This window comes from Mustela erminea, chromosome 4, assembly GCF_009829155.1.
Source record: "Mustela erminea isolate mMusErm1 chromosome 4, mMusErm1.Pri, whole genome shotgun sequence".
Classification (NCBI taxonomy): domain Eukaryota; kingdom Metazoa; phylum Chordata; class Mammalia; order Carnivora; family Mustelidae; genus Mustela; species Mustela erminea.
The window spans coordinates 135921016-135937219 of record NC_045617.1 but is presented as its reverse complement, the minus strand read 5'-3'; the positions used below and the strand labels follow the sequence as shown (position 1 = coordinate 135937219).

The 16204-nt window shown below is 46.7% G+C and overlaps 1 protein-coding gene and 1 long non-coding RNA gene across 5 annotated transcripts in view; both read right to left on the bottom strand.

The window, feature by feature from the left end:
• The window catches only part of HIVEP1 (HIVEP zinc finger 1), a 146637-nt gene extending 141111 nt beyond the window's left edge, over positions 1 to 5526 (bottom strand). For 2 of the 4 annotated variants that reach the window (XM_032341112.1, XM_032341115.1), the window contains exons 1-2: positions 5405 to 5526; positions 1731 to 1874 (exon numbers count right to left, since the gene is read on the bottom strand). In XM_032341112.1, the coding sequence (XP_032197003.1) occupies positions 1731 to 1770 (40 nt within the window). In that variant the 5' untranslated portion in view covers positions 1771 to 1874; positions 5405 to 5526. Of the gene's footprint in view, positions 1 to 1730; positions 1875 to 4634; positions 4723 to 4885; positions 5190 to 5404 lie in introns of those variants that run through there. The other 2 variants (XM_032341113.1, XM_032341114.1) reach the window with 2 other exon arrangements.
• LOC116589146 lies at positions 160 to 1724 on the bottom strand. The gene is made up of 2 exons (XR_004285211.1): positions 695 to 1724; positions 160 to 539 (listed from the first exon to the last, which is right to left on the bottom strand). It is a non-coding gene; the product is annotated as an uncharacterized LOC116589146 (long non-coding RNA).
• Positions 5527 to 16204: the final 10678 nt, after the last annotated feature.

Sequence of the window (16204 nt, the reverse complement as noted above, 5' to 3'; positions counted from 1 at the left end):
TCTTCAAGCTTTATCGTTGTTGTATTTGCTACGATGACCTGTGATCAGTGATTACAACCTGCTGAAAGCCCAGATGATGACTAGCATTTTTTCAGCAGGAAGTATTTTTTAATTCAAGTATGTACATTTTAAAAAACAATGCGATCGCACACTTCAGAGTCCACAGCAGAGTGTAAACATAACCTTTATATTAACTGAGAAACCCAAAAACTCATTTGATTCACTCTATCATGATACTTGGTTTTTGGCAGTGTTCAGGAATAGAACCCACTATACCTCCAAGGTACACCTGTATACGTTTTAAATATGAAAAACGTTTACTATTTATCACCTAATGAACAATACTTTAAGATCCATCACGTACTCATTTCAACAAATATCTGAGCTCCTATTAGCCGCCAGGACCTGTGCTGGGCTAAAGCGACTACCAGCCCAAGGCTACTTTGGTGTACCCTCTTTAGACAGATCAATTAGAGAAGAGGGGCCCAGGACTCCAGATGTCAACCTCAGCTGGTACCTCAAGTGTGAAGGCTTTGCCTCTAAGAGTAAATAAGAGAAAGTAACTACTTGTGGGAGCTCAAGTTCTAGTGAGAAAGACAGACAAATACATGGTCAACTCCTAAAATTATCTGTAGGACTCAGGAAAATCAGACTTCAGCACACAAGACTTCATGTTCTCTATCTAAATCCTCACCTCATTGAACACTGGTGCTATCATCATCAATTTGAACTTGGTCCGAGGCAGCCACATAGGCCAGTAGAGCGTTCCAGTACTCTTTCAGATAGGAAACACACCATTCCAGATTCAAGGAGGCCACAAAATTGACCACGTTTTCAATGATCATCCCACAGTGACTGGTCAAACTTATTTCACAAAGGAACATCTCCCAATTAATCTGTTTGATCTTTATTTTTTTTTACCTTGCAGGTGCCTGAAAATTTTTTTCTGTAATAGTAAATACGTCATAAGCTATTTCAACGCTGTTGGGGTTTATATTTGCTGTAACGGTTCCTTGTTTCGCACTCCTATACCCTTATCTACTAAAATGGAATATGAAAGATAATTTTCTTCCCAGTTGATACAACACATTAGAATAACATACATCTTTCAAAACAATTAACTAAAATAAGCTTACTCTCCTAAAATTAAAATCTCTCTTCACCGTAAAGGAGCAACACGCATTTTCCATCTTTGCATGAAATGTACATAGCATGCGTAATTTTGACTGATTGCTTCCTTATGGAAAACAGGTCATGTTGCCCCGAGTTCTGCAAATAATGGCCTGAGTTAATGTCAACTACAACTCTCTTCACTTCTTGATAATCTAACATATGCAGTCGTACAGAAATAAATCTCAAAAGTAGTATGGGGGAGGGGTTAAAAAATCATATTGGTAAAGAACATCCAGCTACTCATTTCAGATTCCTCCAGGCAAAAGCTGTCTCTGTTAAGAGAAAGTAAATCTCTCACTTTCACACTCCCACTAATGGTTGGGAAGGCACTATCATTTTGTCAAATGCGATTCATTCATTCAACAAATATTTATGAAACATTTTCTGAGAGATGGGAATTGTGCAGAAGACTGGAAGTGAACAAGGGAAACGGAGCCCTCCGCAGGCTCCCTGCGGACCAGGGTCAACATTCAGCAAGCTGCCATTCCTGTTACCCAAGAAGTACTTTACTGTAGGATTTCCCGTAAACCTTATTTCTGTTTCATGCAGATCCTTACCTCTTAGATTTCTGGGATGAATCTGTTTAGTTCGAGGCATCTTCTTTGATTCAGGGGCCCCTTTTTCTTCTTAGAAACTGTAGGAAGAGCAGGTCACGAAAAGGTAGCTCCATTAAACTCAACATCCATCAATTAATTCATGTGCTAAAAAAGAAAAAAAAATCACACTTTATTACCTTCAAAGGAAAAATACACTTCAAAAGTCATGGTTAGAGTTCAGCACTTACCTAAACCTAATGGAAGATAACCAAGCCAGAGACACTTGCAAAAACTTACTTACTAACTTTTAATTAACTGTAGGATATCTCATTTTGCTACTCTCTGGGCTTTCTCACTAAGAAAAAAAAAATCACTGTACTCTTATCAAAGAAGAGTGAAAAGATTCACTCCATGGTGTTTTACAGTGACATCACAGGATACAATTAAAGTATAGCATGAGACTATAAAAGGGCTATGCTACATGTAATGTGGCTCCTGGTTCATCAAGCTCTTTGGGAACAAGGACCATGTCTCATTCATCTTATTTTACTGAATTAATTCAGTTAATATATGTGGTTGCTATTGGAACTGCTCCCCAATTTTTCTAGTATTTTCTTCTAGGCTTGTGCCAGGACTGTACTTTATGCTTCTCTGTGTTTAGCTACAATGTGTGACCAGTTCTGGCTAATGACCTATGAGTGGAGGAGGCATGCACCGTTTCCAGACTATACCATTTAGTTAGCAAAGCAAAATCCTCCGGCGCTCTCTGTTCCCTTTGCAGTGGGACAGGCACTCTTCCAGACAGTGAGTGTTGCAACACAGAGCTGTGCTCTTGCTAACCTACCATGATGACCCAGCGTAAACAAGAAAGAGACCTTTGTTGTTTTAAGTGGCTGAGGGTTGGGAATTGTTTTGTTACTGCAGCATCACCTGGTCTGTCCTGACTTATACATCCTAAACACAATGACCGGAAATGCAATATGCCAAAACAATAGTAATTCAAAACCTGATCATCCCTCTTCCCAAATCAGCCACCTGTCTCCTCTTCCATAAGATCGTCACAGATCCTAAAGCTAAAACTTTAGTTCTGATTTCCTAGAATAAAGCTGATGATATTAAGGGGGAAATTATGTTTCACCACTAAGCAAAGCACAACAATGGGTAGCAATGCTTTGTTTAAAACTTGTCATACCCAGTACTGTAGAAGAAACAAGAGAATATTTACTGAGCCCCTGCAGGGTGCCTCTGTACTTTCTACACATTACCTAATTCGGTCTTAATAATAACTGGTTAGATAGCTATCATTTACCTACTTTACAGATAAGAAGATGAGTTGGGGAGAGGTTGACTAACCTGCCCATGGTCAGCATCTAAACAATGTGGCACACATGACTCAGTCTCAGTGCTCACTTCCTCAGCAGAGATAATAGGTATTCCATGGAACAGGGTCAAGAGGCTGTAGAGCCCAAGTCATGACTATATATTTTGGTGTCAAACTGTACTGGATACAAAGCCAGGCTCTATCCCCTTACTGTGTGGCCTGGTTAAGGTACTTAACCTCTCTGAAGATCAGATTTCCCAAGTGTGAAACTAGGAAATATTATCCACCTCACAGGGCTGTTGTAAGGTCTAAACTAAACAATGTGGATGTCCACTGCCTGGCACACAAAACTACTCAAATATTAATTCTCCTTAAGAAAGCCTATATGGGAAAGGCTAGATCTGATATTCCTGTATAAGGTTTTAGAAATTTATGATTTCATTATAACAAAGAAGAAACAGAAGTAAAGGTTACAATTAGTACTTCAGTATTTTACCCCTAATAAGGCTATATGTGGACACTGCACAAAATTATTTGCAATTTTTTTAACTGCACAGAGAAGAATAAGAAATACGATGGCCAAATACTATATACTTTATCTAGGACCATGCTAAGTGATCTATAAGACATGGTTCCTCAACTCCCTGCATTAAAGACATCCACCCCCGACTCACGAAGCTTGATTCAATAGAGAATTCGGAGACATTAGGGCCAAATAAATTGTATGACTGCTTAACTACATTCCTTGTTAAACTTAAAGCTTTTAAATGGTCACGATATTTGGAAGTTTTTAAAGCGTAAACTCCGAATGTAATATAATCACGTGATCCCGTATCGAGAGCATAAATATAAAATACGCAAATTCCCAATCAGTAACAGCTCCCTGCTACCCCGCTCCCTGCCTACCCACTGTCCCTAGCTGTCCATCCCATGTTTAAATCCTTGTGGGGGGGAAGTGAGTACATGCAAAGACAGCGGCACTAGAGCGACTAGGACGAGTAATAAACCGTTCCTTTACAGGAAAAAAATAAATACTACATGGAGCAAAAACATGACACGATCAAAAAGCGTAAAGACAGTTGCAAGGAGAAAAAACATGAATGAATGTGGAGGGCGGAGCCTGGGAAAACCCCTCTGCAACGCTGCACTGAACAAAGCGCTTCGCATGCCAGGAGGAGGGGGAATGGAAGTGCCAGCTCAGGAAGGAGCCCGGAGTGGATGCGGAGAGCATGAGGAGGAGGAGGAGGACGGGATGAGGCGAGCGCGGCAGCCCTGAGACTCCTCCTCGCCGCCGGCTCCGCCACCGCCCCCTCCCCTCTCCAGCAGCAACTCCTTCCCCAGCCCGACCCCAAGGCGAGCCGGAGCCGACCCGCGCCCAAACCCACCGCCCGCTTCTCAACTGCTGCAGGCGCGTACTCCCAACCCGGAAAGAAACTACCCAGGTGGCTGGGAGTAAACAGGCACTTAGAGCAAAGAACGAAAGGAAAAGAAAGCCACAAAGCCGGGAGGTTGGGAAGCCGAGGCCTGGTCTCCCTCACCCCCCACCCTCTTGCAAAATGCGTCTGCGGCTGGAACGCGGGTGGGGAGGCTGGGTCCCTCCGTACCTGCTCGCCTCGCAAGACCGCAGCTCGGGCCGCTCGCGCGCGGCGAGGGCGCCCAGAAGTGGCAAGTGTCTCCCGCACGCAGCCATCCCCTCTGCAAGGTCGGCGGTTGCACACACACGCACACACACACACACGCGCGCCCGCACGCCCCCCGCCCGCGGAGGGGGAACTGGTCCTGCCCGCCTCCCCGGTACCCTCCCCCCTGCCGCCCTCCCAGCTGCAGCGCCCCCGCCGCGGAGCCCGCGCCGAACCTGCTGCCAGGACGCCCGGCGGAGCCGCTGCCGCTGCAGCCGGCCCAGGAGCTGCGCTGCTGATGGCGGCGGCCGCAGCTCGGAATCTCCGCGACCCCCGCGCGGTGGCGGCGGCGGCGGCGGCGGCGGCGCCCGGGATCCCTCCTTCACTTGACAACCCCAAACACAAACATAGCCTCCTCCCGCTGCTGCTCCCGGCCCCCAGGCTCCGTCCCCCTCCCCGCCGCCGCCGCCGCCGCCCCAGCAGCAGCCACACTAGAGGCCGGCGACTGGCACTCACACCACCCAGCGCTGAAATATTAAACAGGGGAGCCGGCCGGGGGGCGGGGGGGAAGTGCGGGGCGCGCGGGCGGGGGCGCAGGCGCCGGGCGGGGGAGGCGGCCGCGCTCGCCGGCGCCCGGGGCCGCGGCATGACCGCCGCCGCCGGGGAGGGGGCGGCGGGGGGCCGGGCGGCGAGGCGGGGCGAGCGGCCCCCGGGACCGTGGGGCCCGGGGCGCGGAGGGCGGGCGCGGGCTTTACCTCTCCCCGGGGCAGAGTAGGGCACGTTTAGCGTCTTTAGGGGCGACGGGAGGAGCGCGGGCCGAGCGGCGCGGGGGAGGGAGGGCGAAGGTCCGAGGCTTTCCCGCGGGTGGGCGGGGCGGCAGGGGATCCCCGGGGGCGGGAGGCGGGGAGGCCGCGAGCTGCGCCGCGCGGGCGGGGGAGGGGGCGTCCCCCAGCGGGGGCTCGGCGGGGGAGGGGCGGGGGGGTTCGCCGCCGCCGGCTCGGAGGCCCAAGTGGACAGGCGCGGCCGGCACCGCGGCTCAGGGTGGGGACGGGTTGGGTGCCCCGGTCGGGGCTCGCGTGGAGCCCGGAGCCCCGGGTGTCCCCCGCGGGGCGGACCCCGGGCCGCGCCTCCCCCTCCGCTGCCCGCCCCGCGGCTCCGCCCCGCCCGGCCGCCGCAGGGACAGGAGTGGGGGGCGGGAGGAGGAGGTGGCGCGGCCCGAGGGGGGGAGGGGCGGGGTTAGGGACGCGAGGGGCGGGAGCCCGGGGTCGCGCCGGCTCGGGGACTGGCGCCCGGCGGGGGCGGAGGGGCGGGCCCACCCGGTCACGCGGCCCGGGGAAGGCCTGGCCGGGTCGCGCAGTTGGGGGCGGTTGGTCCGGGAAGAGGGGCGGGGACGGGCGGGGCGGTAGTTTCTCTTTACCGTCTCTTTACTTTCTAAAGCAGGATGTGGGCCGGGCCGGTGACGTCATGGGGTCTCCCAGTCCCGCCCCCCGCCCGGGCCGAATGGGGGAGGGTAAAGGAGAAGGGAGGGCGACGGGGGGGGGACCCCAAGGGGGTTTCCTCAGCAACGCGTTGAGGGAAGGGGAAAGTCATTGTGAAACTTGAAACTCATTAACTTTGAAAAACAACTTAAAAAAAAAAACCTGGGAGGGGGGCGGGGTGTTGGTTTGGAGGATGGAAGGGGACATATTATTAACCCTGAACTGAAACCACTTCTTGGTGGCGGATGTTCTATTAAAAGACTGAGGGAAGCCAAGGTTATTCCAGAGGCCGCTCCAAAGCCCGCTGGTGGTTCCCAGAGCCAGGGCTGCGAGCGCGTTAACCCTTGCCTGTCCGCCTGACAGCTTGGGGCAGGGAGGGGAGGGGTCTTTGGGGTCGGAAAAGGAGGTGCGGGGCTGGGCAGCGGACCTGGCTCCTAGGGCACCGAGGAGAAGAGAAAGGGGGAAGCAGGAGTAATTATCATAAACCAGAGTTTGACCCTTGCTGCTAGAAAGCAGTAGAGGAAGCAAGGAGTGGTGATCTATGGAAATAAATCAGAAGGGGCTGGACTAGGGTAACGAAGGTTTTAGGGTTCGAACTACTAAAGAATGTTAGAAATCGGGGGCTCAGAAATTCACACATGTACACCTAAAGAAGCAGGCAAAAGTGACTGGTTTAAGGAGCCACGTTGAACTTGGGAGGAATAAAGCAAAACAAAAAATTTGATGCAGAAGAACTTCTCAGATTAAACCAAACTGCTTTCCCCTTTTAAGGAATAAAAATGCTAAACGACCGTACACCCACTACGCGGGCCATCTGTGCAAACTTGAATTGTTTTGTTCCCTGGGGCTTCCATAAAGACATCTAGGCTTTTCCTGCTACGGTTGACCCTGAAAATTACCCTGAGAAAATCCTACCTCTAGCTCACTGAGCTAAGAAAAGCTTAATGCACCAAAATGGGAATGATTAAAAATGTAATACTCAATAAAGAAGAGCTTGTAACCAAAAGAAAAGTCAGTTAAAGGGGTGGGGGGAATATACCTATTAAAAACTAACTTTGGTCATAAGAGCAAAGATCACCCAAGAACTGCCTAAATTTGAAATGATGTTGTTTATCATATACTTTACTTTCAACCTGTCAATGAAATAATGCAATCTTTAAATTTTCAATGTGACGTAATCATCTGGCTTTTGTAAAAGTATTATTTAATGGACTGCAATCACAAAAAGTATGTAACATAACTTCCCAACTGGGCTTTTGAAAAACAGATAAACACTCATTTAAATGTTCAAGAATATCTAATCTGTCGGAGGATAAAGATTAAGGTAGTTTGATAATGATTAAGTCTGCCTGGTGTCACTTGCTAAATCAAAATGCTAACTGAATGAATATATCTTTACCCCAGTGGTTGATGAACAGAGCAAATGCACACTGTGAACACAATGTTTATATGGGATTCGGCATTGTTGTGAGCTTTCTAACAGATTAAGCATGCAATTTGGAGTTATAATAGATAATTTTGCCATTTCAGCTTGTTAGAGTTTTTTTCTTAAGTAGACGACTCACAACGTAACTTTCTTGAGTGGCAAATCAATATTAAACTTTCATTTGAAATATATGCAGCACGGAACAGTTTCCTATTTCCTAGTTACGAATTTCCTAAACGCAATTTCTTTTCCTTAATTCTGCCTGCAGGTCTAACTTCCTATTTATGAGAACGCAAGGAAATCCAGCTAACCGGTAAAGTAGCTAGTTTCGACTTGTTTTGTGGCAAATTAAATAAAGTTTCTCAAATGCTATCGGAATGTGGGGGAAGATATATATATAGATAGATATATAGATAGATATATAGATATATAGATATATATATACTTTTTTTTTTAACCAGAAGATAAATGTGAATGGTGAACAGCAGTTTGAACTGTCAAAAATTCTGTTAACAATGGGGGAGGTGACCATACTGGGGGGTGGGGAGAAGAAGGGGGTTCCCAGGGCCCTTTTTCGCTCTAGCTGCATCCTTATCGGCCCTGTGAACGCTTTGGAGCCCCCCTCGGGGCGCGGCGTTCAAGTGAGGGCAGTGTCATGGCAGGGCTCTGTACACATTTTCGTTGCTCAGAAGTTTGGGGAAAACACTAGTCCACCCTGGGGCTTCGTGGCGGGGCCCGGCCGTCCCGGCGCGACCACCGGGCTCCGAGCCGCCAGCGCCGTCCGCGTGTCCCTAGCCCCGGTTCCCACGCGGCCGCCCGGCCCGGCCCCGCTCGGGCTCCCCCCTGGCGCGGCCCCGCGGCCCCGGCCCTCCGCCCTGCGCGCGGCCCGGCAGCGCCGCCGCCACGCGGAGATCCCGGAGGTTCCTCCCTGCCGGCCGCCGGGTCACGCCGCCGCCCGTCCCTCCCCTCCGCCCTCCGCCCTCCGCCCTCCGCGCGCGCCGGGCTTTCCCGGCCACCGGCCGAATCCCCTCCTCCTCGGGGCGACCTCGGCGACAAAACCTTCCCCAGCTCGCTCTGCCAACTCTGCCCCCACGCCCAGGTTGCCGCCGAGCCAGACGCCAGACAAAAGAACCGAGAGAAAACTTACCCGAACTGCAACGCAAAAGTCTGATCCAAAGCTTCCTGGGTTTAACTTTTAATTTTAAAAACAACAAAAGCAGAAACCAAAAGCCTCCTAGGTTGGAAGTGGGCGTGAGAGGAAATGCTAGGGGGAGGCGCTTCATTCCCTCGGCTGCTCTTGCCCCCCCCCCCCCTTTTCTGGCCCCTGCCTGGGGCTTTGATGTTATCTGGTGCTCCGCCTATGTTGGTTTATACCGTGGGCTCTGGGCCGAGAATGATATACAGATATTTGGCACTTTACGTGCTGGTTTGAAGAGAGGGAAGCAGGTGGTCACGGTAAAGGATTTCCACTTCTTCCCCCCCCCCCCCCCGCCATCCCCCCCGCAGTGAGAAAGAACCATTTGCCCCGGGCTGTCCTTTGTTACCTGGACCGAAATGAACAATCCACCAATCCAGAGATCCTGGAGAGCTGGACCATGTGGTATCATCTGTTAGACACACACACACAGGCCTTCTAAATCAGATTCATTTCCCCTCCCCTCTTAGCACAAACTTAGAACAAGGTGGCATTGTATGTTTTCGGTGGCTTTGTTTGCTTTTTAGATCTGTTTTGAAAGTAAATAGTATTTCCCTTCTGAGATGAACCTGTAGCCTTGAAGCCACAAGGATATACCTCTGAAGAGAAGAATCTCCATAATAACATGCCTTTCATGCCTATTTTTATAAATCAGAATATGCCCGCACCCTCCCCCTCACATTATGGAAAGGTTGTAACTGTTGATTTTATCTTAGTTACGTGGACACTAGCAGAAACTGGATATATTTTCACATTAGATTAGCAGTCTCAGGCCATCACAAACAAAGCAGTAACAAAGGATGGTTTGGGATTCATTCTTTCCTTATCTCTCTCTCTCTCTCTCTCTTTTTAACAGAAAAGTAATCAAAAAGGTTTGTCCTGTCTGCCATTCAGCTCTAACTGTTCATCCACTTTCTGCTAACACCAACCTATGTTCAAGCCTTGCCCTCTGGGAGTTTACAAATTAATGGAGACAGGATAAACACATAGAAAAAAAAAAAAATACCTAGAGGGAAAAAAGATACAAGAAGAAGCTTATAAACGGAGCCAATTAAAGTTATACAGAGTTATTTACATGCTTGCTGAGAGCTTTCTGGGTTGGGTGGAAGGTAGGATTATCAGAGAAAGTTCCATCCTGAAGTTGAGTTCTGGGTAGCATTTTGAAGCAGAGAACGTTCTTGATTTGGCAATGGTATGAGAACCTCATGCCAGGCAAGGGGAATAGCTTGAAGGTTAGAGCAAGTGAACTGTATGTGATGGTGTTGCTGGCTAGAGCCGGAAGTCACAACAAACATGAAACAACTAGGCTGGCCCTCTAAACATGGACTCCAAACCAGTACACTTTTGAGAAAGAAAGGGACGCTATTAATAACTATGCAGATGAGAGACTATAGCTCGACTGTCCTAGTAATGAGCTATGAAGACAGAATGGGGAGACAACAGATAACCCCAGAAAAGCCTTCTCTGGCATGGTTAGGAAGGAATTTGGACGTGATACTGCAGTTGGTAGTATCTCTTTGGAGATGTCTGGACTGAGACTGATCTTTTTAAGAAAAATCATGGTCATTGATGGAGTTCAGATCTGTTACTGTAGTATCTTTACCAGTAGAAGTACTAAAGTAGTATTTGTATGGACAGAAATTGCTGCAGTAGACTTGTAGCAGCAGCAATGGTAATGGTCTCAAGAGTGATGGTGCAAATAATTGACAGTTTTTGAGAATTTATGACTTGTCAGCCTTTCCTGTGTAAACTCATTTAATCCCCACTATAAACCCATACTGCAGATGAAGAGAAAGAGGCTTAGCATTGCCTAATAATCTCCCTACAGCCACAGAGCTGATAGATATGTGCTTGGAGCCCAGAGAATACTGAGAGGCTTAAAGCTTGGAGAGTATAGCTTGAGAAAAAAGTTACAATAGCTCTACCATGCTCTACATCTTTGGGGAAAGAAGAAAAAGAAATGGAAAAAAAAGTCCATATTTTTAAGTTTTGAGAAGCTTGTGGATTGTGTGATGAAAATGGGGAAGTCCTGTTGGTATGATGGTTGAAGGGGAGAAGAGACAATGACTAATTTTAACCGAGTCTACTTTTTATTATTATTATTAATATTATTATTAACATATAATGTATTATTTGTTTCAAGGGTACAGGTCTGTGAATCATCAGGCTTGCACATTTCACAGCACTCACCATAGCACATACCCTCCCCAATGTTCATCATTTTTTTTTTAAGATTTATTTATTTATTTGGCAGACAGAGATCAGAAGTAGGCAGAGAGAGGCAGACAGAGAGAGAGGAGAAAGCAGGCTCCCTGCTGAACAGAGAGCCCAATGCGGGGCTCTCTCCAGGACCCCGAGACCATGACCTGAATCGAAGGCAGAAACTTTAACCCACTGAGCCACCCAGGCGCCTCACACCCTACTTTTAAGAAGGATGATTTCATTCACATTTATGCCAATACTATGAACCTTACAAGATACGCTATTATAAGAAACCTGGGTCTCTAACTTCATTTAAAAGCACCTAAGTCAATGCCAACTAATAGAAGAGTGTATTGAGTATTATCTGGTATACTATCTGCTGACGGGCTGGAGGCAGGCTAGAAGTGACTGATGGAAGGGAGACTTGGAGTTCCTAAAATCATTCTTCATAGACAGTGTCCATGAGTGGCACATGGGGAGCACTAGAAAAAGGCACTGGCATTCTACCTTATCTGAAATCAAAATAGTCCAACTTTGTCCATGATTGAACGCTCTGGAAACAGGGAAGTGCGGTAATCTATGACATTGTATTGTTCGGCAGGGACTGTTATACGTAACACTGTAGATGGAGCTACTCAAACCTTAGAAGCCTATTTCCTCCCAGATCTGGAAGCTCCAAGTCCAAGATCAAGGGTTGATCTGATTTGGCGTCTGGTGAGAGCTTTCTTCCGGCTTATAGCTAGCCAGCCAGCTGCCTCAGCCCTGTGTCTTCATGTGGCATTTCTTGGGAGTGTGTACATGGAGAGAGCCAGCAAACCTTCTAGTATCTCAGAAAGACCCTAATCCTGGGATCAGGGCCCCACCCTTATGATTTCATTTAACTTAATTGCCTCCCAAAGACCCTATTTCCAAATATAGTCACACTGAGAGTAGGGCTTTAACGTATGAATCTGGAGTGTGTGGGGAGAACAATTCAGTCCACAGCAGACTTACATGGAAATGCAGAGTGAATCCATACAGACTTAGGAAGCCATCCTGTCAGCTTCTTGAAGATGAAATAAGTGACATGGACTTTGGGTTCATGCCCATGTTCCAGTCAGAGAGGACACTGGTGACTGTGGGAAAAGTTGTGCTCATCTCTTCAAGTTCTAGTTCCTTCCTCATAGGGGTGAAGACGGGATTGAGTGAAACACTGGATGTAAAGCCTGGAACTAACAAAAGGCTCAGTGAACCTTAGCTACTATTATAACTCTCGCTACTATTTTACTAATGCCGCTGCCTGGAAAAATCGGGAATTGGAAAACCTCTGAAGTAGACTGCAGCCTCCTCTGTCCAAGGGGAGACCCAACTGGGGCGTGCTTGATTTTATCACAGCCTCAGAGAGCCAAAGGCCTTCATGCTTGTCTCCACTTTCCAGGAAGAATGACGCCTAAATAACTCTTACAACATAGTAGTAGGTAGGGGCAGCTGGGTGGCTCAGTGGGTTAAAGCCTCTGCCTTTGGCTCAGGTTATGATCCCAGGGTGTTGGGATCGAGCCCCTCGTGTGCTCTCTGCTTGGTGGGGAGTCTGCTTCCCTTCCTTTCTCTGCCTACTTGTGGTCTCTGTCTGTCAAATAAATAAATAAAATCTTAAAAAAAAAAAAAAAAAAGAAAGAAAGAAAGGAAAATATAGTAGGATACTCGACTTTTTTAACATGTCTTGTAAAACAGTTTTAAGCCTCCTGTTGAAAACCATTTTGGTATACACATCTATTGCATTGTAAATAAAGCCATCTTATTGATAGCCAAAGGATTTAAGGGTCTCATCTTCCCCATTGGGTTCACAGGCTGAACTTATATAAATCAAGCATTCTCTGTCTTAGCCTATCTAAAGTGTAGAGATCCCTTTCCCCACCCCACACTCTCCATCTCATCACTCCGTTCATTTCCTTTATAACATCCAGCATTCTGGAATTATCTTGTTGATTTCCTTGTCTGTTATCTCTCAATTCTCCAGTAGAATAGGAGGGCCATGAGTGAAGGGGGCTTGATTTGTTCCCTCACTGAATCCCCAGCACATGGACCAGTGATGCAATCAATATTTGTTGAACAAATGAATGAGAAAAGCATAACTCCTTTCCATCCGAGAGCAATCCCACTCGTTACTTTCAGATCTTGCTTTATTGGTGGCAGGACCCGCTCTCAAGATGGCTCTACACTAAGAGCTTTGTCGTAGACTGAGTCCAGCTCGTCTTTCATTTTGGTTATCAAAGTTCCCGTGCCAACTTTACTGTTTTCTTACTTTGACATTTTCATTCAAATGACCTGGAATGTTTGTATTTCCGGACTCAATGTCATATAGTACAATTAAAAGGGATCGGCTTCTTTTATAGACTGGGGAATAGAAAGATAAAGGGGCCCTGTGTCTGTACAACACAGTCAAGCTGAGTCTTGGCAGAGCACACCTCCGGTCAACCCTTGCTCCTTCTGCACCCCAGTCCTTCTTGCATATCCTTCCCGGATTCTCACCCACCAGAGCCACTCCACTCCTTTCTCCTGCTCTTAATTTTCATCCCCAGATTTGTTAAAAAGTGTTTCTTCTTTGGTACAGGTTTGATTGAGGATTCATGGCTTGAGCATTTTTATGTTGAAAGGAAGGAAAGAAAGGAGGGAGATCGAGAAAGAGAGAAAGGTAGGTGTGTTTAAAATTTTAATTCTGAAATTAAGAAAAATATGGCAGAGCAAGGGTTTAACAAAAAGCGACCTATAGGAGAAGCTATTCAAGGAGCACTCCTGGCTAATGCAATCCACCATTCCATACCTTTTCTTTCTGGGTGGCTATAATTGTGGAATTAAAGAGGGTTAAAAATCAGGCACTTTTCTTATGAGAAATGGGGTTGGGAAATAATTTCTTAGTAATACCCCTACTGCCCTGGAGAAATTCACCAGTTCCAGAATCTACTCCTAATAAGAACATGTAATAAACATTCACAGACAAGGATGACCTGGTGATTAGAGGCCTAGACTGGATCCTGGCTCTGCCAGAATCATGATCTTGGACAATTTATTTGACCTTCTTGTGCCTCAGTTTACTCATCTGTAAAGTGGGTGTAATTGGCATCATCATAAAATTATGAGGATGATGAGTTAGTATTTTTTTTTAGATTTATTTATTTATTTGAGAGAGAGAGAGTGAGAGAGTGGGGAGAGGCAGAAGGAGAGGGAATCTTCAAGCAGACACCCCACTGAGCATGGAGTCTGACCAGACCAGTGGGACTCAGTCTCATGACCCATGAGATTATGACCTGGGCCAAAGTCAAGAATTGGATGCTAAACTGAGCCCCCCAGGTGCTCCATAAATTGGTATCTCCAAAGCACTTGATGATTCCTGTCACCTTGTTAAAACAGCAACACACAAGGGGCGCCTGGGTGGTCAGTGGGTTAAGCCTCTGCCTTCGGCTCAGGTCATGATCTTAGGGTCCTGGGATTGAGCCCCACATCAGGTTCTCTACTCCGCGGGGAGCCTGCTTCCCCTTTTCTCTCTGCCTGCCTCTCTGCGTACTTGTGATCTCTCTGTTTGTCAAATAAATAAAAATAAAACCTTTAAAAAAAAAAAAACCTGCAACACACATAAATGTTGACCAATTCTTATTGCATTTCCTGCATTCTGCCAAGTGTGCTTAAACGTTTATTACCTTTCAAGTCTTGAAATTAAGTCTCTGGAGATGGGGGAGACATGTTAACTAGGTGTAAAATGGTGCCCAGGATGGAATCCTGGGGATAGTGAGAGGATATCAAAGGAAAAACTTGGCGGCCTCCAAATAAGGTCTAGAGTTAAGAGTAAATGTACTCTCAGTTTGACAAACAGATCATGGTCATATAACATGTTAACAGTGGAGGGAAAGTGGGTGAGGGTGTATGGCAGTTCTCTGTATAATCTTTGCCTGTGTTCTGTAAATCTAAAATATTCCAAAGTAAAATGTATTTAAAATAACAATAACCTTCTGGTGCCTGGGTGGCTCAGTCAGTGAAGCATCTGCCTTCAGCTCAGGTCATGATCCCTGGAGTCCTGGGATCGAGTCCCTCATGGGGACCCTGCTCTGCGTGTAACCAGCTTCTCCCTCTGCCTCTCCCCCCATTCTTGCTTGCTCTCTTTCGCAAAAATAAATAAAATCTTTAAAAAAATAATAACAATAGCCTCTTATACAAGTACTGTTGTTATCCACATGTTGCAAAGGAACTTGGCCTTCAAGAGGTTAAATAACATGTCCAAGGGAAGACCAGGAGTGGCCTCATAAGGAGCCTGGCCGTCATCTGCAGCAAAGATCACATCCTGAACCTCGCGGCCACCCTGCCTCTCACTGAATCTTTCCTTTGCTCGCTCATCTGCAAGGCGAGCTGGTGGGGCATACCACAAAAATATACTTTATATTTTCCTACATGTATTTTGTAATTCAAGTTTATATATGTATATATGTGTATTTATACACATATATATTACATCATATTTATATATGCTTATTGTATATAATATATATCATCTCTAGCATTTTTTTCATTGTAATAGGAGTCATATCTCTAATTATGAAATTGCAGCATCAGCACAGGGGGCCACTAGGTGTATGAACCAGCTCCAGGACAGGATTCCACAGAGCATTAAAAGCATTTCAGGTTTCCCTTCTAAATCACCAGTTATCTGAGCCTTTCCTTTCTGAAAATAAACTGCCAACCCCACAACTCCACCCCCCTCAGCTTTTAAGCGCTCTCTCTCTCCAAACACAGCTTGACTCCCAATGTTTGCATCCCACGCTAATGTCTCTGTTACCCCAGACCTGACCAGGTCCCAAACTCACCAGCTCCTGGCTTTTTAAAAACCTTGTTGGGTTCTAAGAAGTTCTTTCTGGATGTCTGTTCATTGAATGAAATGGTGCAACGAAATTGCTGCTGGTAAACCACCCTACAACTCATCATTTTTTCCTTCCCTAAACTCACTGCCCATACTATTCTACACGGTTCCATTTAATTTTCTGCTTATGAAAGCTCATGGTTTGATTTACGATTTTGAGTTTCCCGGGCTCTTGTTTTCGTGGTGGTTCCTGTTATGCCAAAATGTCTATGGGCATTGATATAAAGGAACCCAGGAATCTAGAGCCAAAGTCAAAATTGGGGCAAATTGGAAAAAGAGCAATAGACAGAATGAAATGTATGGAGGCTAAGGAAAATGAAACTAATAATTATACACACAAGTAAGACATAAGCAAGGGAATGAGAGACA